The 23,759-nt window shown below is 31.6% G+C and overlaps 1 protein-coding gene across 1 annotated transcript in view; it reads right to left on the reverse strand.

The window, feature by feature from the left end:
• Nucleotides 1–1,540: 1,540 nt before the first annotated feature.
• The window catches only part of p (WD40 repeat domain-containing protein pink), a 32,240-nt gene continuing 10,021 nt past the window's right edge, over nucleotides 1,541–23,759 (reverse strand). The window contains exons 8-23 of the mRNA XM_089234553.1: nucleotides 23,605–23,687; nucleotides 22,520–22,606; nucleotides 21,942–22,042; nucleotides 17,407–18,646; nucleotides 15,000–15,139; nucleotides 14,121–14,223; nucleotides 12,602–13,633; nucleotides 12,213–12,374; nucleotides 11,803–11,916; nucleotides 11,417–11,524; nucleotides 11,018–11,127; nucleotides 8,294–8,612; nucleotides 8,087–8,162; nucleotides 7,573–7,629; nucleotides 7,229–7,400; nucleotides 1,541–5,929 (exon numbers count right to left, since the gene is read on the reverse strand). Coding sequence (XP_089090679.1) covers nucleotides 5,847–5,929; nucleotides 7,229–7,400; nucleotides 7,573–7,629; nucleotides 8,087–8,162; nucleotides 8,294–8,612; nucleotides 11,018–11,127; nucleotides 11,417–11,524; nucleotides 11,803–11,916; nucleotides 12,213–12,374; nucleotides 12,602–13,633; nucleotides 14,121–14,223; nucleotides 15,000–15,139; nucleotides 17,407–18,646; nucleotides 21,942–22,042; nucleotides 22,520–22,606; nucleotides 23,605–23,687 — 3,987 coding nt within the window. The 3' untranslated portion in view covers nucleotides 1,541–5,846. The remainder of the gene's footprint in view (nucleotides 5,930–7,228; nucleotides 7,401–7,572; nucleotides 7,630–8,086; nucleotides 8,163–8,293; nucleotides 8,613–11,017; nucleotides 11,128–11,416; nucleotides 11,525–11,802; nucleotides 11,917–12,212; nucleotides 12,375–12,601; nucleotides 13,634–14,120; nucleotides 14,224–14,999; nucleotides 15,140–17,406; nucleotides 18,647–21,941; nucleotides 22,043–22,519; nucleotides 22,607–23,604; nucleotides 23,688–23,759) is intronic.

The raw sequence follows: 23,759 nt of genomic DNA on the forward strand, positions 1-23,759 counted from the left end.
AGAATACAAGATGGCAATAGCAGTACAGTGGAACCTCAATAACTCGACATCCCAAGCAATGGATTCCCCCTCCCCCCCACTTAGAACATTTCAATTTAGCTTTCTCGACCATCTCTCACTTGAAAAATTCAGACATCATTCACACCTGTCTGTGGCTTTTAATGTCTGCAAGTTGAGTTTTCAGGTTCTAGACAGAGAATATAATGGGAAGTAATCCTACCTAAAGGTGTGAGAGAGAATCTTTGACACATTATCAATCAACAAACAAGCAGCAGAAACAATGGAACATAGAATCATAATCGACTTAAGTGGGATGTGGTTGTCATGGGTTGAGTTAGAGGGACTTTTCTCCATTGAATTTAGTATTGTGCTAACCATGGGAATAGTAGTAGTCAAGTTACCAAGGTAGTCTAGCTATCGAGATTGTACTGTGTTGTCTGAGATGCTAATGTAACATTACCTAGGCTCATAGATACTTCCGGAAGCTAATTTCAGCCACTGTGATCATGAATGCATGCTTGCAGATTATACACTTTTTTTTCCAAAAATATAATAAAGAAATGTTCATCATCACCCCTGGGACAGTAAGGAGGAATGGGATCTTCTGGAACATCAATATGACAAACCATGTGGCCCTGAAAATAATTTCTAATCCCATTTTGCCAGACTTGGGCCCAACTGAACACATTCAGGCCCAATTCGATTATCCTGCTCTCTCTACAGATTTTTTGCAGCAAACTCACCAACAGCTATTAAACCAAATACAATCTCTGCTTGGATCCAGATAAATGTAATATTTACAACCTTTCAACATCTTATTGTGTCACTTCTAAACTATCTTGCTGCAGCAGAGACTACACAAAATCATTTCTCTGCACATGAGCTGGTGGTCACATTAATGTGACTCAACTGCGTATTTATCATAGAATAGCTATAATAAAATTTATGCAAAATTATAAACAAGAGCTGAAACAATTACTACACATTCTTAGAAAGAAATACAGCAATACTTTGAGTTATGAGTATGAAAATTAAAAAGAACAAATTTTCGCTAAAAAGATATGACTAACGAGCATGAAAAGTAATCAAGAAATGATCTTTTGACATACACAAAGGTTTGCATGCTCTAAAGTTGTCAAAGATATTTGTCACTGTACATTATTCAGTTTTTATACAGTGAATACACATCAATCATGCAGCAAATCAAATGGCACGTCTAGGGTATTGAAAGAATGAAATATAAATCATATTTATTAATCATAAAACAACAATTTCTAACAATGAAAAATCAACACAATATTGTTTTCTGTAAATATGTATAAAATATAACAAAAACGTCAAAACTAAACTTTATATATGTATCATACAAATACACACTAATGCATGCACAATTTATTTACAATCTTTTCTTTTCTCGACAGCAGAATAAACTGGAAGATTATTTTTCATTCAAAAACTTTGCATTTATTTAATAATTATAGATATATGGGAGATATATACACATAAAAATGAATAAATTCATGAATACATTATTTCTCTCTTAAGCAAAATAATTGATATGTTAATAATCTTTTCGATTTTTAACTTGTATTTGTGGAAAGATATCTGTTAACATAGATATAGACACAAATCTGACATTTCTTTGAATATTTTCAAACACTCAATATAATACTGAACATTAAAAAAAGTTATAAATCTTGATGTGTTTTGAAAAATATAAATTTCTGATAATTCAAGACTAGTATAAACATATAAGAATCATCTAGATAGTGAGAGGACATGTGCAACTTCATGAATATGGAAAGCCATAAAACAATATCATATGGAAGTTACTCAAATGCCTCCATAACATTTGGCATGATTTTTACAAGCCAGGAAGATCATGCCATTTTCGAAAATCTCCAACGGGAATATGGATTCAAAATGCTAATTTGAAAAACATTGATTTCAGCACAAGGGTTGCCTAAATCAGTGCTTTTAATTCATCATTTTAATCATTTTTGTCACACCAAGGTCATTTTCTGCACACGAGTGCTAATTAGATCGGGACATACAATTTATAACTGCCGATTCCGAACGGCAGGCTTGTTTGTTATACTCATCGAGAGGTTGGTGTGCTAACTCCTCTATGGGAGTCTCCCTGCGGTAGAAATTTTTTCTGGGGTCATGTCGCCGTTTCTGCTGTTGTACCCCTGCATCACGAAAGTTTTCTGACAAGGACGAACCGGGTATCAAACTCGCGACACCTCTAAACATCCTTTGGTACTTTAGGCGAGTATCTTATTTACCTGGGCTACCATGTTTCCCCCCCCCCCGCTTCTAAACCACCCCATGGGGCTTCCCTGCTGGTTTGCCCAATTCATGTAGCTGCTAAATAATTTTAGTTTTAATTTACAAAATTATATTTCTGACAGCTTTTTGAAAATTTGAATTGAATTGTTCTTTTTGTAAATTAAATTATTTACTTACACAAAGTAAAATAAAAAAATTCTGTACTACAAAAACTTCTTATTTTATAGTTCATAAAAAGTTTTAATGTGTAATTAAACGGCACAAACAAAGCAGGCCCATCATTTCAACATTTTCAGGGGGGGGGCATAGAACATATATTGAAGGTATACTCAATATATGTGTATATACAGGGTGGGCAAAAACTTCAAACTTTAGAAATGAAGAAAAAACAGAAAATAACCGAAATAAAAACAGTTAGCATCGTTAGGTCATGGGAATTTTTTCAAGACAGGAAAAAACAACTAAAAAAACAGCCAATCGGTGGCGCTGGTAACCGTGACTGTGGCGGAAATATGCAAATGAGATGATTATAAAAACTTACGCTTCTAATCCACGACCAGTTCACTGTTGTAAACAGGTACAACAGTAACATGTACGTGAACCTGCTGTACTCTGGCGTTGCTGGATTTGTAACTCGCTTGCAATGTGTTATCCCCTGTGGTGGGTGGTCATGTGGAACACATACTGCTGTAATAAACGATTTGGAGACATTATGTTTGTTATTTACGTATCCTTTCTTTGACTTGTGTACGTCAGCATCATCTATTGGCTGTTTTGTGTTTTTTTTCCTGTCTTAAAAAAATTCCTGTGACGTAGTGATGCTAACCCTGCAAACCATTTTTTATTTTGGTTATTTTTCCTGTTTTTATGAATTTTAAAAGTTTCTACTGACTTTTTGTCCATCTTATATATATATATTAAACCTTGTCTGTTTATTTCTATTGTTCTATTGTATTTTTAAATTTTTTTGTAAAAGCCAGGTGACTGCTTCCCCCTTGATTCCCCAAATGATGGACCTGAAATAAAGCATGATTTTAGAAATGTTTATATCAAACGAATTTGACTGTATAATATTTATTTGAATACATGCCAAATAACACACATTTAAAATTTTAAAAGATGTTTTGTATACATAAACACAAGAAAATTACCTCAACCAGGGCCGCAACTAGATGTTTAATCACCTGGGGAAAGTGCACATTTCGGTGCTCCCTTGTAATGTTGAAGGAGAGGTTTGAGAATAAAATTTGCGCCCCCTGGTCCAGCGCTTGGGGCACAAGACCCACCTGCTCCCCTCTAGTTGTGACCCTGACCGATTGGTGTACATAGTAACATGATAATAACAAAATTTATGATTGGGATAAAGCTAAATAAAGCTCAGATTGACTATTTTATGAGAAAATGTCACAATTGTCATTCAATTTGTATAATTATTGTTCTACAGATATTGTGGCAACAAAACAGAACTGTTACATATATGAATAGTGCACAAAAAGTTTAATATGACCACACACCATACCAAGTTCCAATATTTTCTGATACTTTTGCAAAAACATACCAAAAAATGTATGGCAAAACACATGAAACATAACATGACACACACTCGAACATTTATGAACAAAACATCATTCAAGTAATAACATAACAGGGATTCATATTTGATGAACACATGATTGGTCATTAACTTTCCATATTTTAAACAGTTCTTAACGTCATGATTGTACACCATAAATATTTTTTATTATATACATTTTGTTTGTTTTGTTAAAAATACAGCTTTCTCATTTAATACTATCAGAGAAACATGTCACACTTACACTATTTAAGATTTCATGAAGACGAAATATTTTCCTTGTATCCACAATATATACCTATATAACTTGCACAAACATTTCTTTAAAAAAAAGCTGCAGTTTATATTTGTTCCAATTAGTCATCATAATCACGATCACCACAGTGCTGTATATATAGTATACAACAGTGGTCCCCACATCAAACCTCCATTACAGCAGACACAATTTTCTTCAAGAATGGCAGATGCATACGTCCAAATTTATTTAACAACTCATTAACTTTTCCCAGACTCCAAAGGAAACCACGAACGGGACCATGGAGTGCATACATACCTAGTTGGGGAACACTTGTAAAAAGTGCCGGAACTATGTTATAGCATTTTTCTATGATGTTATTTTATGCTTCATATATCCTAATCAGTACTGCCTCCATACATAAATTAAAAGCTCATTATACTTGCATAAACATGAAAAACATCACGATGAGCCCTGTTAATTTCAGTGACATAAATCCTGCATACTTTTTGAGCTGACACGACCATTAGCTCAGGCTTATGTATTTCCAAAAAATAATAATGTTTCAAATAATATCTGAAATGTGCATGCGCACTAGGCTTATCAGCTTTAAAAATCAATTTATGGATCTCTATTTGAATCAATTCATGGAACTCAGAAATACACCAAACCACTTTCGTTCTAGAATAGATGTAATTTTCTTGAATATTTTTATTCTGACATATCAACCAGTGAACTGTGCAAAAAATTCCATCTTCGTTTTTCAGTTTCATTATTTTTTTAGTTAAGGAACAATTAGTTTAAAATATATTTATATTGAGGAATAATAATCTCTCTGCGAATTGCAATACTAACTTTTTCAGAAAAATTACATCCTTTGTTTTATTAAAAAAATAATCTTTACAATATTGCATCGATTGCTCATACATGATTGAGTAATTAAAGCAGGATTGTTCACCTTTTTATAAAGTATGGGCCACAACTGATTTGGAAATCTTTCGCCAATCACTTAATTGAATTGGAAAAACTGTCAAAAGCCACTCAAGCAATTTGATGAAAATTCATGAGCCACAATCCAAGTCCTATTCATGTCGATACCACACATCCAAGGAGCAATCAAACGGTCGGATGAAATCAATCAGATAATTTTCTCTCATAACATATAATAGAAATATTCAGTTGGCAAAATTTATATGTGCTTGGATATTTAACAAACCACCCATCACCAGAAGATTTTTGACAAGCTGCTTGCATCTGGATTGAAATATGAAGTGCTTTGTTACTCCCATTTTGACTGCATGAATAAAGATTTTTTTTTGTTTTTGTTTTTCAACACATCTCAAAGGTACTCATTTCACAAATGAAAAACTCAATACCACTTTGAATCTAAACCATACTGTTATTCATACAGTAGGGGTTGTGAACCATTGAATCATAAAATCACAATTATGAATCAGCTTACATTTTTTTCTAAAAATAAAAAATGAATTACATGTAACGTGAATTATATCAAATTTGAAATTCAAGATATGAAACTTTCAAATAAGTAAAAAAAATGTTTTTTTAAAAAAAACTATAGAGATTGCATAAAAGTATGCATTTTCCTTAAAAAAATTTTATGTTCATATATTTAATTATAATATTATTTAAGCATGTTCATAAGCGATTTCAAAGCACTGAGGTATCCTGTGGGAATAGACAGAAAATGTGACAATCGATTAATACCTAATGTACTTTTGAAGTGTATCATCTTTCAGTTTTGCTGCCAGATTTTTTAATACAGACTGCACAAATGCCTTCAGGTAGACAGGGAGTGTGGTAAGTATGTCCTAATGAGAGAATTAGAAATGAAATTTCAACACCAATCATACAAATTAAAACAATATATATCTATACAGTGATACCTCACAACACAATGATACTCAATATATAATGATAAATCTCTCTGCAATAATATTTTTAAAAATCTTGTTTGGAATTACCTACAGTCTAATGTTAAACTCCTCTTGATGTAACAATCTATATACATATAATTGTATAATTGATTTTCTGTGTGTGTGTTCTCTATACAAATCTACAATTTTTGATTGATCGTCACCAAATTTTGTATATATACCAAATGGGACCCGACTTTAACAATAGGCTACTTTAAAAGTTCCCAATTCGCAGCAAACTTTTTCTGATGTTGAGACGAGACTTTCATAATAATCTTTCCCACATAACTGGTTTCAAAATACTGAATTGTACCCTTTTTTCCCCATGAACCCCTCCCCCTAGATAGTATTGATAGGGTTGATAACTTATAGGGAAAAAATGTGTCTGCTCTAGCCCACAAATATGCAAAGAAAAAACTTTTGACCAAAAAAAATTGATAATATAAATCGAAGTCCCAATAACTACAAAATGCTTTTCCCCCCATGATACGGCATTGGTACGTTCCATACTTAGCGAAAGTGTTGTTTAAAATCATTGTCCATGATTTTAATAAGCAATGCTGACTGTATTTCAAACTTGTCACTTGTTTTTGTTCTTCCTGGGAAATCTAATATTGATATTTTACATCACCTGATCACAGAAAGTTTCAATGAAGTTGTTGGTATTGCTAATTTCTGCATAGTACAAAAAACTGTGATGTGGTCAAGTTTTCTACAGGGGCAAAACATGTAATTGAATAATCAACTCATCAATTATAGTTTTCAGTAGTGAATAAAACACTTTTAAAGTGCATTTTCTAGTGTTACTAACTGTGCTGATTCAGAAGGGAAGTCAGCAGAGGCATAAATTTGGTCATGTGTGATAATATGTTGCCTCTCAATATAACAATAATCCCTCTACAATTACATTTTTTCCTGGCCAGTGGAACATTGTTATATTGAGAGATTTCGCATATAAAATTCATAATCTAAAGCCAGACTCAATCCCACCATCCTCATTTTTTATAATTCTTACCACTTATGATATAACAGGTAACTATTGGACATCATTTAAAGTTTTTTAACTTGCAACATACTCATAACAAAAGTGAAAAGAAGAAGAGAAATTTAATTCATAACAAATCTCAAGTAAAATTTGCAAAAACATGAAATGTTATAAAATAGCTTGAAAGAATTTCAGTGCATGCAACTCACCACAGGCACATACAGTGACACCAGAACAAGAAGAAGACAATCGTGAAGTCAAAGGTAATTTACATATCCTGCAAGGTGCCATCAAGCAGGTTTTTCTTCCCCAGAAGCAATCTGGCTCTTCGAAATGATGCTTTCCAGAAAATGAAGCAACTGCATCATCATCAGCAACAACCTTACATAATAATACAAAATAAAAAACCTTCAATAACCAATAGTCAAAAAGATAGTTATGGATGAGAATAAAGTATGCTTTTTAAGAATTAGTGGGAAAAAATTGTTTTAAAAATTCAGTCATTTTATAGTAATTGTACACACATATTTAATGAATTATAAAGCGCACTCACTTTTTCTGGAGAAGATTTTATCGGTTGCTGGCGTTTTTCTTGAAGAAATTGCTGTACCTGGTCATAGAAATAAATAAATCAGCATTCTTATAAATGCAATAAATGTTAGATAATTAAATCAAATTAAAAAATAGGAAGCAAAGATAATTGTTATTAATAGAATTGTTTGGAATATCACTTACATATGAGGGCTAGCATGGCTAGAACCAACAATATTTGTAGACAATTATGAACAATTTTCACCACACATCTTCCTCTGATTATTATTAACCGCTTAATATACTTTTCTGTGGTAACCATATTTTTGTACATATGGTTTGAGTCATATTTCTCTTTCACAAGAGGAAAAAAGTACTTGTGATTTTAAGAACATGTGGCATTATTGGATGAGCAACGATATCAGCTACTAATGATCAATAAATATTATTTTTGAATCAACTTGACCTCCCTACTGATTTTTCTTTCAAAAAGGACTAAAAATTAAACAATTTTTAACATTTCTGAATATCCATACCTCTGGGGAATAAGTAACAGGCCTCCTCGACCACAGGTAACTTCCAACACTGTTCAGCATGCGATGACTTAAGGCACTGAAGATAGAAAATTTTTTTAAGTTTTGGTAAAATAAAAGAGAAATTTTACCAAAAAATTATATATATGTAGGAGTAAAAATTAGATGCAAAAATAAACAAGAAAACAAATACTTTCTTCCCAAACTAACCTCTGTTGCTTGTCTATCAAACATGTTAGAATAACTGAACGATAGAAACTGGATGACAAAACACCACGTCGGATTTCGATGTGTTGTAGCAAAGGTATGACTGCAAGAGGTCCCAGCTTTGATAAGGCTACAGTAGCTGCACTCTCCCAATGCAATGTTGTTTCCCAAACTTCTTCACTCTCACAGTTCAACGAGAAAGAAGTTTTTGTACAGTGTTTTTCCCCACAAGTTAGGCAAGCTACATAACCCTGACAACAATCTTGCTTACTGATCTCTGCAAACAAATGTTTCCATTCTTCTTCATTGCTTGGAAGATATCCTGCAATATATCAATAAGAAATTATTAAAATTACCTACTATTTCAATCTTTGCACTTAATTTGGTAATTCATATAGGTGATATTGTCTTTTTTTATTTTATTTCTATTTATTCACCTTCGTTATAGCATTACATTCAATATGATACCAAAAAATAGATAATGTATATAGTCTCAAAAGTACATCAGACATTAACCAGAAAAAGTAGTAAATGTACATAGTATATGATAACACATTTAATTAGTGCATTTCAATGATTTTATGGCCTCATCGTTCATACCAGTAAAACCATAGTCATTGACTCATTGAGTGAGGGGACGACGACGACTTCAACTGATTACAGTGTTTACTTGTTGAAACAATGTTTTCTTTTCTTTCACTGCCATGCTAGCTCATACAGGTGAGGAGAGGAGACCATAAGCCCCTTAACATGCACCTACTTTTTTATATTGTGTTTCAGCTCATAAGCAGATACAGGCTCTTTGAATAGCAAGGAGGGATTGTTCACCTCAACCCTCTCACCTGCTAATAATACAATTTTTAAGTGGGGGGGGGGGTGCCTTTATTGCCCCTGTATCCACCTATGCTTCAGCTTTTATATTTGGGTTCTATCTTAGAGGAATTGTAAGGGTGAGGGGGGGGGGGGGTGAACACTTTTTTTCACTGCCAACATTATGTCATGTGTGACAGTCATTTTCTTCTGTGCCCACAAATTTCTGTCTATGGTAATTTCCTATAGTGAGCAGGACAAGCAGTTTGAAAGTAGCTTGAGATCATTGTAAAAATTATATCTGCGTGTTGCACTACGACTATTCCAAAGTAAAAGAAAAAGGAGGATACTTAATCTTTCACAGGTGTCTATTACATTACATATTTTCTTGTTTTTTAATAAATATAAGGTATTAAAGCTTGAGATTTTGAAGAAAGTGTTTTTTGATGTGATAACTCTTTAGATCTTGCATACTTTTCAATAATATATGTATTAATTTATAACGCTATTAATAATTAATCGAACAACTATGCCTTTTTGAAGTTATATAGGAAATTAGTTAAGATTTGGTCCTTTTGTTTGAATGCTGTACAATGTTTCTATTTTTGACTGAATTTTTCACTAAATAAGATTTGATGTTTGATGGCTGAAACAGCCATTGCAATTAAATTTTTCATTGCAAAAAACAACAAGAAAGGCAAATGAGGATTCCTAGAATAGCGAATTTCATTTTCTAGGATATTCTCTCTTTTTTTGCAGCATTGTATTTATGCATTACATTTTTCCCGCATTGTGTGGTACATTATATTTTCAGCACATTATATTTTTTTCCACATCATGTTATTCATTACATTTTTCCCACATCATGTTGTTCATTATATTTTTTCCACATCATGTTATTCATTATATTTTTCCCACATCGTGTTATTCATTACATTTTCCCAGCATCGTATTACACATTGTATTTTTCAGCATCATTATTTATTATATTTTTCTGCATTGTGTTATACATTATATATTTTTTTATTACATATTATATTTTCTTTATAAAGTGGCTATATAATTTTCACAGAATTCAAAACAGTGAAACCTGTATGAAACAGAACGTCAACAGACTGAAATAATATTCCACTTTAGACAGATTTCCATTTTATAACACTGCAAATAAAAGCACTAATCATTGACAGACTATATTTTGATTTCGTTTAAGACAGGTTTCCGTCTCATACAGTGTCTGCCTTAGAGAGGTTTCACTGTAATAATTTTTGCAAACTTTTAGGCTAAAATTTTTTTGAAGTAAAAAATATTAATTCTTCTTTTGTAATTTGTTTTCAAAGTTGATGATCATCTGATGGACAAAAACTAGACAGTACTGAAAAACACAAGGAAATTTGAATTTCTCTAAGATAGAAAGGGAAGAAATAAAGCTTATATCTTATTTAACATTCACTGAATTTCTTGAAAGTCCTAACTTCAAACTCGTTGAATTCAAATTATGATTTAAAAAATTATCAATTTTGTGGAGCTCCTTTAAGAAAGGCAATTCAAAAACCATCGAACTGAAAAGAGCTGAAGAGGGAAAATAACATGTCGCTAAATTAGAAATGGTAGCTAACCTCTGCAACTCCTCTCAGGACAGTCATGTTGATGTGAGCAGTGTGAAAGAAATGAATAGGCTTACCTACTCTATTATATCTCCTCTAAAGGTTCTATTTATAAAATAGGTTTTTCCTTACTAATGAGAAGGAAGTGTTAATGTTTCCGTCATGAATATAGAATGTATTTCAACATTTTCGTAGCTTTAAGAAAAATTTTAAGTAACTTATGGTCTCTTTCCAGTTTGTTATGTATAAAAAATGTGATGATGGTAGGTAAAAAGTTGTGAATCTTTTTTATATGCCAAAGATTTTTACTTACCAATATGAGCATCGGAAAGCAAAGAAACATCAGCCAAGTGAACAACAACTTTGCACTGCAAGTTCTTCAGTTGCATTTTGCCAACAAGCCACATATATCCTGTCCAGAACCTATTGGAAGTAAAAATCAAACTTTGTTGGAAAAAATGACTTTATGCACACAAGAAAAATATGTACATTAATTGAATTTGGGTCCCTTGAAAGAATGACACAGTTTATAAATATATAACAGAAGCAACTTTGATACAATGACAATCTTATCGTATAGGAATTCTTATATTTTCGACCATTTATCAACATAAAAAAATTATCTCAGCACAAATGGTTTTTGGTTGTGGTATGGATATTTTCTTATATGTATATAATTAGTAAATATCAAAAACTCTGAATATTTTCTCACCCAAAATTAAAACATAGCTCCAGCAGTTTCTCATAAATATTTACAGATGTTTTAATGATGTGCAGCAACAAATCAGAGTACTTCCAAAAATACAAGTGAGATCCAGGCCTGAAATACCAAGGGAAATTACTTGCATGTTGATTTTAACTAGAACAGAGATAAAAAGGTATAATTTTCTTGCTGCAAAATTTAACATAAAAATATAGTCATGAACCACTAAATTGCAAAAAGCACTAATATGAAAGAGGAAAATAAATAGAGAAATGGAATGGAACCAAAATAAATGCATGAAAGAGTAAAAGTAAAAAGTTAGCATATAAATGAAAGAAATAAACATTTATAAAAACAACACTGAAAGTAATACATAATTATTCGATTATACTAACTTTGGCCATCCACATTTACACTTAAGCAAAGGATCAAAGCCCGCTTGTAGCACTCCACTTATCCACTCATACCGTACTTCATCTAAATGCAATAATTTTTGCAGCACTTCAGGTCTTTTGTGAACATGAAAAAAATAAATAAAAAAAGTGCTGAGCAGTTGAAATTATTATATACACAATATAATCGTATTATACCAAAGAGGAAGTGATATGAATGTGGTAAATGCAACTTAATATGGTGTCGTGATCGTACAATGTAAACATATTAATGGGGAAAACTTAAAAATGCCAAATGCTGTCTATATAGACAATGGAAAAAAAACCTTAATTAAGATTTTTTAAATGAAAAAAAACTTTGAAGTGGAATCATTTAATCCACTGCACCACGGAATATATTTAACAATACTCACTGTTGATGACTTGGCAAACAGTCTATAACACTAGCCATGTAATTAAGAAATTCTGGCAGCATATTGCATGATTTTGAGAGATACAAAACATCTAATGGTGTGACATGATAGCTTCTATGCAAGCACAGCTCTATTGTCCGTAAAGTATTGGCTCTGAACAGTCTGTAACAAAAAATGATCAAAAGATTCAAAATGATCAAAAGTCTATGAAAGTGAAAAAAACATCATGAAAAATGTAAGACATGTTTCCAAAAATTTCAAGAAAAACATTTTTGTCTATATCAATCTCTCCAAGAATTTATGTGTCCTTTGAATATAAGCATTGACAAGAAAAATCTCAACATTCTGTATTTGTCTTAGACTAAATTAACTTGAAAAGCACATTTTACCTCAACAAATGAGACACAAGAGTAGCTCCAGAATAGTTTCTCTCAAGTAGATCAGTTGCAGCATCCAGTTGGCCTGAATTGATCTTCTGTGTGAACTCATCTTTCATGTTGAGCATCGAAGCTCCCCTCAGCATCATGCTCCATGTCGACAGACAAGGTTCATTCCAAATAAGAAGAAGCTCTCTCAATCTACTAACATCCATGAAATGAAAATAATTTTGGACAAACAGATCAATGCTAGAAGTAAAAGATTTGGCAGATATAGCTAGACTATTGGCACTATTCATCAAATCACAATGACTTGTCGATAATGGCACACCGGATTCACTAGAATGTGATAACTTTGTCTGAGTACTCTGAGCTGGATCATGCTCCACAATTAATTTACATTCCGATCTATCTTTTGTGTAATTCTCTAATCCATTTGTAGTACCATCTGGAGCGTTCAAGTCCACTGTGCTATCTTTAGCTTCCAAAGAACTCCTGCTGCCAGATTCAATTTTGATCCTCTTAAAAGAAAACATTTCCCTCAATGAATCAACACTACCAAAAGTTTTCATTTGAAAGCACAACATAACCAACTCTGACACAACAGCATGGTCTTCTTTCGTTAATCTGAAAGGATCATGCACAAAAACAAAATCATCAACACTCAACATCCTTTGTAAGCTCTCAGTCTTTAAAGTACTCGATTCAGACACTTCAGTATTCAATGAAGAAACAGATTCATAGTGACGTTCATCTTCAGTTGATCTTGGCTCAGACACAGATGCTTCTTCAGTCTCAAGTTTATCACTTGGATCACCATTCTCACTCGGGGATGAACCCGTACTTGTGACTTGGCTGCACGTACTTTTTATTGTATCATCATCTTTAACAGAATGACTGAGACCAGAGCAAGAGGATTGAAAGTAACTATGTACTGAAGCTATAACAGACTTCTGTGATGCATGCAGGTGGTGAACCCAATCATCCAGAATATTTTTCAGTTTTGACTCATTGAAAAGAACTTCTGAATCTCTAATTTTTAATCTGAAAAATATTAAATGCAAAAAAAAAAAAAAAAAAAAAAAATTATTGAAATGACAAACTGAAATGTTTGAAACATAAATATCATTAATAAATAAACAGTACATGGGCATCATAAATGTATTTGTATTGTAATCAAATATAGGATAAATGCAAGCACAGTTCTGAAGTTTAGTTTCTTAGTGTAGTAGTATTAACTTCATAGTTCTTAGTTTCTGAAGCATAGTTCTATTGTCTCTGAAGACTCAGCTCTGATAGTCTGTGAAAGTGATTCTTAAACTTTTGTCACTCATGGCTTTCTTGTCTCAGTCAACGGCTATCTTTGGTTCTGCCTAGAACAGTCTAACAAAGAACCCTTCAGAACACCCAATATGCATACAACAATATTGACAGCTCATTGTGACACCCTAGACAAAGGTTGGTGATGCCCCTAGGAATCATGATGCACACTTTGAGAATCACTGGTCTATGAAATAAGGGTGAAATATACCTGGTATTTTTTGAAACTTCAACAAGATTAGTAGAATCAAAAGGAGGAAGAAACGACCAGAAACTTTTTTCCTCTATCCTTTCACTACTTTCATATTCCGAAACTGAAAAAAGTAATACAAATTGCAAATTAAAAAAAATCATAAAAATCAGGGACACAACATATATTACTCTATCCAGCACACATGAAATAATAGATAATTAACAACAATCAATAACCAAGTTTTTGTAGAAATAAAAGATAAAAATAATTCACATTATATCTGAGGTAATAATCATGACTTCACATCCTTTTTCTGTAGGATATTTTTCACATGTAAATTTGAAAAGTAATATTTTTGAAATGTACAATATACCTTAAACCTTTCAGTACTTTAAAACACCATCAACTTTTAACAACCCCCTCTTCCTAACATCCCTTACATGCCTTGTTGAGGGTTGGTATTTTTAAATAACAAGGCTGTATAACTACTTTACAATTACCAGATGACAGCACAAGTGTGGGACTATTATTTTTTAAATATGTAAATTAATAATATTCAGTTAGATATGTTTCACCCTTGTAAAAGTGTTTATCATTATGTATTAACCATTTTTTTTTATTTAATTTTTTTTATTTTTATGTAAGGGCATAGTGCTGACGAAACTTTCAAAAGTACCAGGTTAATTAAATACCTTGTTAAAGTACCTTGTGCACTAAATATTTAAAAATAAGAAAAAATATTGTTTTTAGGATTTAATTAGAACTAAAATGACTTACAAAAAATTTTTCATGACAATTATTTCATTTTTTTATAATGTGGCAATTATAATTATCATTTTTTCATACTTAAAGCGTAAAATCCCCAAAGATTAATGACATAGTGAAAATGTTAATTACCAGCAGTCTTGGGTGATAACATGTTTTCAGTTGTCTTCTGTCGAACATCAAGCAATTCCAGCTTTGAAGATTGGCTTTGCTTCAAATGCTCTAAACCTCTTTTCAGCAGATTTTTTCCTGTTGATAGCTTGTTTGCTAAACTGGAAAGTTCAGACAAAAACATTTGTTTTTTGTAGAAAGTATGAGAAAAGTAGGAAATATGAGCTTTTTACAGGTGCAACTCTAAAAGCAGAATAATACCAGAAACTGTGATGCACGTAACATAAAAATCAGTGCTGTTGCAGAACAATCTTCAGAGGAATTTAAAGAAATTTTCGAAAAAGAACTCTTCTATGTATATCCACAGCAAAATTTCCCACAACATTATTGTGGGAATTTTTACAGCAGAACAATTTCGGGCAACTGAGCAGAACAATACAAACAACATTCTGTATTGGATGGTGCAACTGTTACATGCATTTTTTTTCTTTTCTTTCTAAATTGAACATTTGGAGTAGCTTACTTAATAACTACCTTCTGAACATCATATAACACAATACTGATGAAAATTTTGAAAAATATGATATGAATAACAACATCTTTCAGGACCTATTCGTATTTTCTCAAGTTTAACATTGTTTTTACATACATGCTCAACTCATGACTATGGGTATAAGTTAAGTTCAAATGAGAGTTATCTGATGTGTCCAGAAAACTCAAAACCTGTCAATCAATCAACTCAATAATTAAGAAATAATTAAATCACCTGAAACAGAATTTTTGTTTTTAGTTTCATTAAACTTTCAAAGAATTAAGAATCATTTTATCTCATTGTAGCACACAACAGGTTATCAAATCCTTTAGTGGCCCATGCTTTTCAAAAAGTAGACCATCTCATGGTAAACACACAAATTTAATAAAGCAATATCACTGTATTTTGTTTAACTGAATGAACAGCACAAGAGAATATTGTGGTTCCAATGTGGTCCTGTACGAAGTTCAGATGTTCCCCCCCCCCAAATGTTTTGATTATTTTTCATTGTAATTTCAATACCTTAGAAAAGTTCTTTTTTCTCCTATAAAGAATGTAAATTTTTTATGTCCATTTATATGCTGGTTTTAAATTTTCTGTTGTTTTGATGGTCCTCAAGTATAGAGAAGGAGGAGTTTTCTTATACACAGTATACATACAGTAATCTAAACATTGTAAACGTAATAAAACTTACAAATTATTAGTAATTATGGATTACGTTGAAGAAAATATGTAAACAAAAAATGTCAGTTTAACATCAAATTCGGTTGCACATGGCACAATTTATGTTACATTAACTGTGATAAATTGATAATCATCAATCATCTCGGTAAGTTTGATGAACTGCATTTATCACTTTTACCAGCAATTATGCATAATTCCTGAACATATTTTCAAGAGAGAAAACAATAATATTATCATTCATATTGACGAGAATCCCCTTATATGTACAGTAGACTCCTGATAATCCAGTGCTTTCTTGTCGGTTCTTTTGTTCTCTCACCGGGCAATTTTCTTGGGAAAAGCATAGGCATATAAACATGCCCCACAAACACTCGGACAAGATAAATACACAACAAAGAAGAAGACAAATGAAAAAAGGATACGCTGTGTGTGTGTGTAGGCTCAAGGTACTATATGTAATATTTGCTCCCTAAACGATCTTAACTATGAGGGGCATTGATTCCTTTCGAATATGGAAAAATAGAAAATGTTCTTGCATGCATCTGTTGCTTAGAGAAAAACAATACTGAACAATATTCTGTAATGTAACCCACCCATTGCATCAGTTCCTTCTTTGCTTTGATTCTGTCTCTTTCATTTGTAATAATGTATTGTCTGCATCTCTGTTGTTTCTCTGGTGTGCGTAATGTCATTGCAGTAGAAACATTAACTTTTGTTCAAAAAAATGAGATTATTAAGAAGCTTGAGAAAGGCAGCAAATTGGTTGGCCTTGTCAAGGAATATTCGCTCTGCGCACCTCCAGTTTTTTTACTTTTTTTTTGGCTTTATATGGCGTTTTTATTCATGAAAATATGGTGTACAGTGGATGAAGTAATTTTAATGCATTGTTTTTTTTTTTTAAAGTAATTCAGTATTTTTGGTAATCCAGCATGCCACTGCTTTGACATGTGCTGAATTACAGAGAGTCCACTGAATTAGCCATAAGATGGCAATTTAATGAAATAAGAATGAAAAATTTAAATCTGCATCATAATTTTTTACATCATCTGTATAACAAATAAAATGTATGTATTTACATAAATGTTATTATAATTCAACTGATAATTGTTAAAATAATTATCCACTGACATTCTACAATTGATTTTCTTGCAGCATGATGCACACAAATGAATTGAGTTCAACAGAAAAAAAGGTGAATGATGAAATACAAACCTCTCTTTGATATTTTGTAGATCCCTGTCCGCGTTGAAAATAAGTGATAGATCAACACTTGGTAACATCATTCCATACAGTGACATGTTCATATACTGATAGGTTTCTTCGTACAGAGCATCTGGATAAAAAGCAGTGATGGCTTCTTTTCCCATTGTGTAAGGTCTGTCATCAGAATTAAAACCATTCACAAGATTTTTTGAGCCGTTTTTAAATTCATTCCCATTTTTGATGGTGCCATTACCATTGGAAGGGCTTTGGAAGCCATTGCTTTTACTACCAATAGGAGGCTGGAAAGACACCCGTTTCCCAGATGTAATGTTAGCTTTTGACAAATCATTAAAATTCAGATTAATTTTCAAGCTGGTTTCTCCATTTGTAGCCTTTGATGAGCTTGGTTTTGCAGTAGTAATAAGTGCTGATTTGATTGCACTGGAACGTGACTCACTTTCACTGTCTTCATTATTTTTCTGGTCAACATCAGTGGGTTCAGTGACAGCCAATGATAATGAAGCATCACTTGGCAATGCAGAGCTTACTGGTTTAGAACCATCATCTTTTTCAGCAAAACTTGCAAATACTTCATCACTCATTTCAGATGTCTTTCCTGATGTCTCTGAGTCAACACTATCTGGTGTTTCCCCTGACAAGCCTCCTGGAGAAGACTGCTTGAGCTGTGTGTCTTTTAGTTTGACAGTGGTAGATGCACCTGAGCGCTTTCGTTGAGGACTAGATGAACCACTATGTCTTGAAGGACTAGAATGAGTTGAGGAACTTGTGTGTCTGAACACAGGTGATGCTGAACGCCACCTACTAAGACCGACTGTTTGTGAGGGTTCATCAATGTCTTTAGTTAATCGATTGATAACGTACATTCCTGAACCCAGACGGACAGGTTCAGACATCGCAGAGCTCGAACGACTAGATTGAGAGAGCTTGTCTGGACTGAATCCAAGACGATTGAAGACATTTGAAAGACTATTGAACAGATAAGTCCTCCCCATATCTGACACTCTTTGCAGCATGTCCAGGAGAAGAGCTGGTGGCACATGGACATTCAGTCTTGAAGCACATAAGGTGGCTTGTTTCATCAAGAGCAACTGAGCACTATGAATCATCAGTCCTTGCTGATACAAACGACACACTGCATGCTCAACGGACATCAGGGTGTATTTGGAAAACTTGCCATCTTGGAAGAAAATGAAGATATCACCAAAATGACACTTGACATCTTTCAGGCCTGAAATTATGAAACATAAATACAGAATATGCTTATGAAATAGAAATATATGTAAGCACAGATATTTTAAATCAGATTAAAGAATTTTTTAAAACAAAACATACAATAAATACCAAATAACATACCAATATTAGCGCCTAAGGTAGCCTGAATATATATAGTGTTAAAAACGCAACGAAGATGAAATTTGAAAGCAAATAGCATAGTGCAAAATGAAATACGAAAGTAACTTAAAATATTAAGTCAAAAGAAAGTGGAAAAATGATTTGAAGAAACAAAGCCATCTCTGGGTTCTTCATCAGAGGAAATACCACAGAAGAGTGGCTGAAATAGCAAAAACGTTTCTGAAAGCACTTAGGCCTGAGCCTTAAACAAAAGTGTTTGTTACCCCTATGCTTTTGCCAATGCAGCACATAAGCCTATCAAACAAAATAAACAGCGAAAATCCAATTTCTCCATACAAACACAATTTTAACATAAATAAACTGTGAACAATAAACAAGCGATGCAGGAAATAATTGAAATACAACATGTAAAATAGGCTCACCCCTTTTCAAACAGCAAAAATTATTATTGTTAGTTGATGAAAAAACTCATGTGGTGTGTCTCTGTCTGTGGAAAATATTTGAAAGTGAAAACGGTAACTGTTGCCAGCTATGGATTTCTTAAAGTTGTATATCGCATCAAAATAATCCCTACTGTTATTACAAATGAATTTTATTCTGCTGAGTTGAGAGAAAATGATATTTTTTAAAAGATTTTTGCTAATATTAGAATTAAATTAGTCAAAAAATTGACTCTGAATTTGAAGTCATTCCTTTTGTCATAAATACCAATGAAAGCAGTGTTGTGAATTTTGATTTTCAAGTCCAAAACATTTGCTGAAATATGGTCATCATTGTTTTCTTTCAACGGAGTGTGCTCAGATATATTTTATTACAGATTTCATGAAAATTCTGAAAATTGATGATAGTTAAGTCATCTATACATCGAAAACCACACTTTTTTTTTTCCGCAAATTGGATTTTCATAATAGTGCAGTAAAATATTAGCAAAGGCACTGGAAAAACTAGTTCCCATAGGAATACCAGTAATATGTCTGAAAAGATTAATACCATTAACAAGGCAGTTCTTCAAAAAACTTGGAGAGACATAACCAATCAAGTTTTTCCATATTAACACAGTCTCTGTATTTCTCGAATAAATATTCACAAATTTTTTAAATATCACCATGAGGAATGTTTGTAAACAGATTTTCAGTCATATGTTCCTACAGATTGCAAATTATCATTCCTGAGAAATTCCAATACTTTTTTGTTATTATTTATAATGAAGCCAGTGTTTTCATTATGTATTCCGTTAAGAATTTTTTAAAGAATGTGAAAAATTGTAATCAGGTTTTGTGGTTATAACTATTGGTATTACAAGTAACATATTTAAATTTTACCAGATTTTTTATGAAATTTAACAGTGATGAACAAATATGGAAATTTCAAATTGTCATTAGAAATTTTTAGTTTTTTAAAATGTGTAAGATTTCTTTTGTGAATTTCCTTGATAGGTCTATGGGACTATCTACTTTGACATATGTATTATTGTGCATATATTCCTTAATTAATAACTCTTTAAAAAGTACTTTACAAATGATAGCAAAATTATTGACAGCTTTGTCAACAACCAAAACACATTTTTCCTGAATTTTTTTCACTTGTAGTAATTTTTTATTAACAAGGAAATCATTAAAAATAATCTTTTGTTTACTTAAAGTTGCTTTGATGTCCTTAATAATATAGTATTTCCATTACAGAAAGTCGTTCACACACCAGACATATTTATGTGAAAGCTTAGATATGGATTGATTAATTTCACTTGAAATATCATACATTATATTCATTATTGGAAATTCTTTTTCTCAATCTAAACTTAGCACCAAGATTCAAAATATTTCTCAAATGCATTGTATTAACAATTGATAAATCACTTGAGATAACGTGCTTATATTCTTTGTCAATATGTTTATGCAAAATATCATTGCAAAAGAAATCATTGCTGTTAATTTTGTTAAGATTTTGACTGTAGTGATTGTAGTTGCACACAAAGAAGTACCCAGAATCTGAACTAGAGGGGGTAACATACTGGTACTAAATTGATATGTGGATGCCGTGCATCAATTACTACACTTTAATATTTCTCTTCTCTTCCTTTGCCGGGTACACCCATAGTTGCACACAATACTTTTCAAAAAGTTGTAGTGTATCTGTATGCAATTTTCGGAATGCAAGTTTTTTAAGAGGAAAAATATTCTTATATTTATGAAATAAAGCAGATAATTTTAATCTGCCAAAGATTTTGGTCGAGAAAGTAATAATACAATATTCAACTTCCTGTGTGTTTCATTTTTCAAAAAGTTTGCAAAATTATTAATTTTTAGTTCATATTAAATCAAATCAACAATTAATAATATAATGTTTTCATTATTAAATTTGAAAAGTTAAAATTCATTTTTGACAAACAACATTAATTGTCTATTTTTCAAATATATATATATATTGGTTTTTTTATTTTGTATGTTTTTGTTCTAAAAAATTCTTTAATCTGATTTAAATTATTTGTGCTCAAATATATATATATTTTGTTCAAGAAGGTTTGGAAAACATGGTATATTAAACACATGATGTAATAATAATTGAAAAGATTCATTTTTTTATATATTCTATATGAGAATTTAGACAACTCTAGTATCACCCAGTAAATCTTGCAAAAAATTTTATTTCAATAATATGTTCAAGGAATATAAAATTAGCAGATTTGACTGTCGACATGAAAAATCAAGTCTAGTGACTTCTGTATCCTATTTCATTCGTTATGGACATTGTATCATGTGTATATATAGTTTATAATTTTTGTGATTGTGTTTTTAATTGGGTTGCTGTATTGTTGAAATATATGACATCCATATTTGTTACGGGCATCTTTTTCTCAGCCACCTCGTTAGGCATTTTGCCTGTTGTGGCATTGTATTTGCATCATTGTTGATTACTGAATTTATATATCCTATGACACCAAATATTAGCAATTTGAATAACTTAAAAGAATAAATGAAATCAGCTTGCTAAATCTTTTGATAAAAATTAGAATTATAAGGAAAAATTACCAATTAAAATCCATAAATTAATTCTGTGTGAGTGGATTGATTGTTTACATAATTTCCAACCACTACAAAAATATTGTGATGAGCTTCACTTTTCCCAATAATGGAGTAAATAATAACATAGATTAAAATGCAATTAATAACCTTTCAACTCTTCTGTCCACAGAATGACTTCCACTTGCTTTGGATCAAATACATACGCCCCATGTTCACTCCATGTGAATACAAATGGCATATCTTCTGAGCTGAAAAATATATTTGTAAAGAAAGATTCATTTTAGATACCAACACAAAGTATTTTTCATTTTATAAATTTAAATTTTCACATCTTGATTGAATGATAAATACTAAGAATGAATGTTTTGGATTTACTTTGACTGAAAACGAATTTCATGCATTTTTTTAAGTGCAATAACAGACGTCGTGATTTATTTTTCTACACCATTAAAAATATTATTACAAGAGTAAACTTTTTTCAACTTATGATAAGTGAATCTACCAGTAGACATAAATCAATAATCAACTGATTCAAAACATTTTTCAAAGCAATCCAAATCACCAATTTAGTAACAGAGATCCCATCAAACAATACAATGCATAAATAGCATTGTTATATTAATTTTATTTTTCTGAAATGTATTCGAAGAAAGCAAACCAAATATAAATAATAGATAATTTTGACAATGCACTATTACTGAAGTGATACCATTTCACCAATTTACCTTGGCCAAAGCAACAAGAGTTTGTTGAATGAAGTAGCACATGGTTTTGCTTCTTTCACATCATCATTTTGCAAGTCTACCTCTTCCCTATGTACAAATAAATAACAATAGTATCACTCCATTATCTCATACACTTTAAAAATGCAATAGTTACAATAAATACAATGAATCCCATCTGATATGATGCTGTTGTTGTTGGAATCACACTATAGAACAAATTAAGCAAGGAAGCTCATAAACAGAAAATTTTCCTACACACGGCAAAAGTTAAGACTAGAAATGTGATATTCTTGACTGAGAAAACATCTTTAGTGAGATTCACTGCAACATGATTACATATACAGTATAATGCATGCGCTTCCACTCAAATATTAGTAGTAAATTTTAATTTAATTTAATTGATCAAAATTGTTTTCTATGGTATATTATTTCTATGGTGTATGGTCCAAACATGATATCTCCAAAAAATGGCTTTTTGATCTAGAAGTAAGTCTTGCTAATTATAACTAATTAGAAGTGAGATAAATGCACAAATATGTGTGTACAGCTAAACAACATGCTGATGTATATTTTCATTTGTATTTGTTTATGCTTTATTTTTTTATTTTTAAATGACAATAAAAATTCTTATATCTCAAAAATGTGATTTTGGAGTCATGTTCTGACCAAACAGCACAGATTTGTGAATTTGATAACTCAACAGTGAACTATGAATCACCTAATGTCTAAACACATTGAACATTTTATGCAAATGCTGAATAAAATAATTTAAATGAATAGATAATTTGAAAGAAATTCTCTGAAAGAGAAAGATCAAATTTGGAATGATAATTATGATGCAGATGATTCTAAACAACCACATAATTATCACAAAAATAAGAAAAGTGTCCCAACCACCAGTTATATTTAGAAAAAAAAAGACAAATTTGAGAAGAAAGAAAAAGTGAAATGCATTCAAATAACTGAAAAAGTGATATTTCTAAAAAGAAATAAAACTTTTTTCCCATAGGTCAACAAAATGCATGGGCAAAATCAAATGCATTAAAATATTATTATTAAATAAAATTATCATTTTCACTGTTTACCGGAATGAAAGAACTTTCTCAGAGGGAACTGCTAGAGCAGACTTGAATTGATGAGTGCACTGAACTTCTCCTTTGATGTTAACCTGTGTTGAAGAAAATAAATACATTTCACATTTACACAAAAAATTTCATGCTTTTGAATCATGTTTTTAAAA

Source organism: Pholcus phalangioides, unplaced genomic scaffold (genome assembly GCF_987345545.1).
Source record: "Pholcus phalangioides strain wild (caught in Gottingen) unplaced genomic scaffold, Ppha-v1.0 ptg000008l_1, whole genome shotgun sequence".
In the NCBI taxonomy this organism is placed as follows: domain Eukaryota; kingdom Metazoa; phylum Arthropoda; class Arachnida; order Araneae; family Pholcidae; genus Pholcus; species Pholcus phalangioides.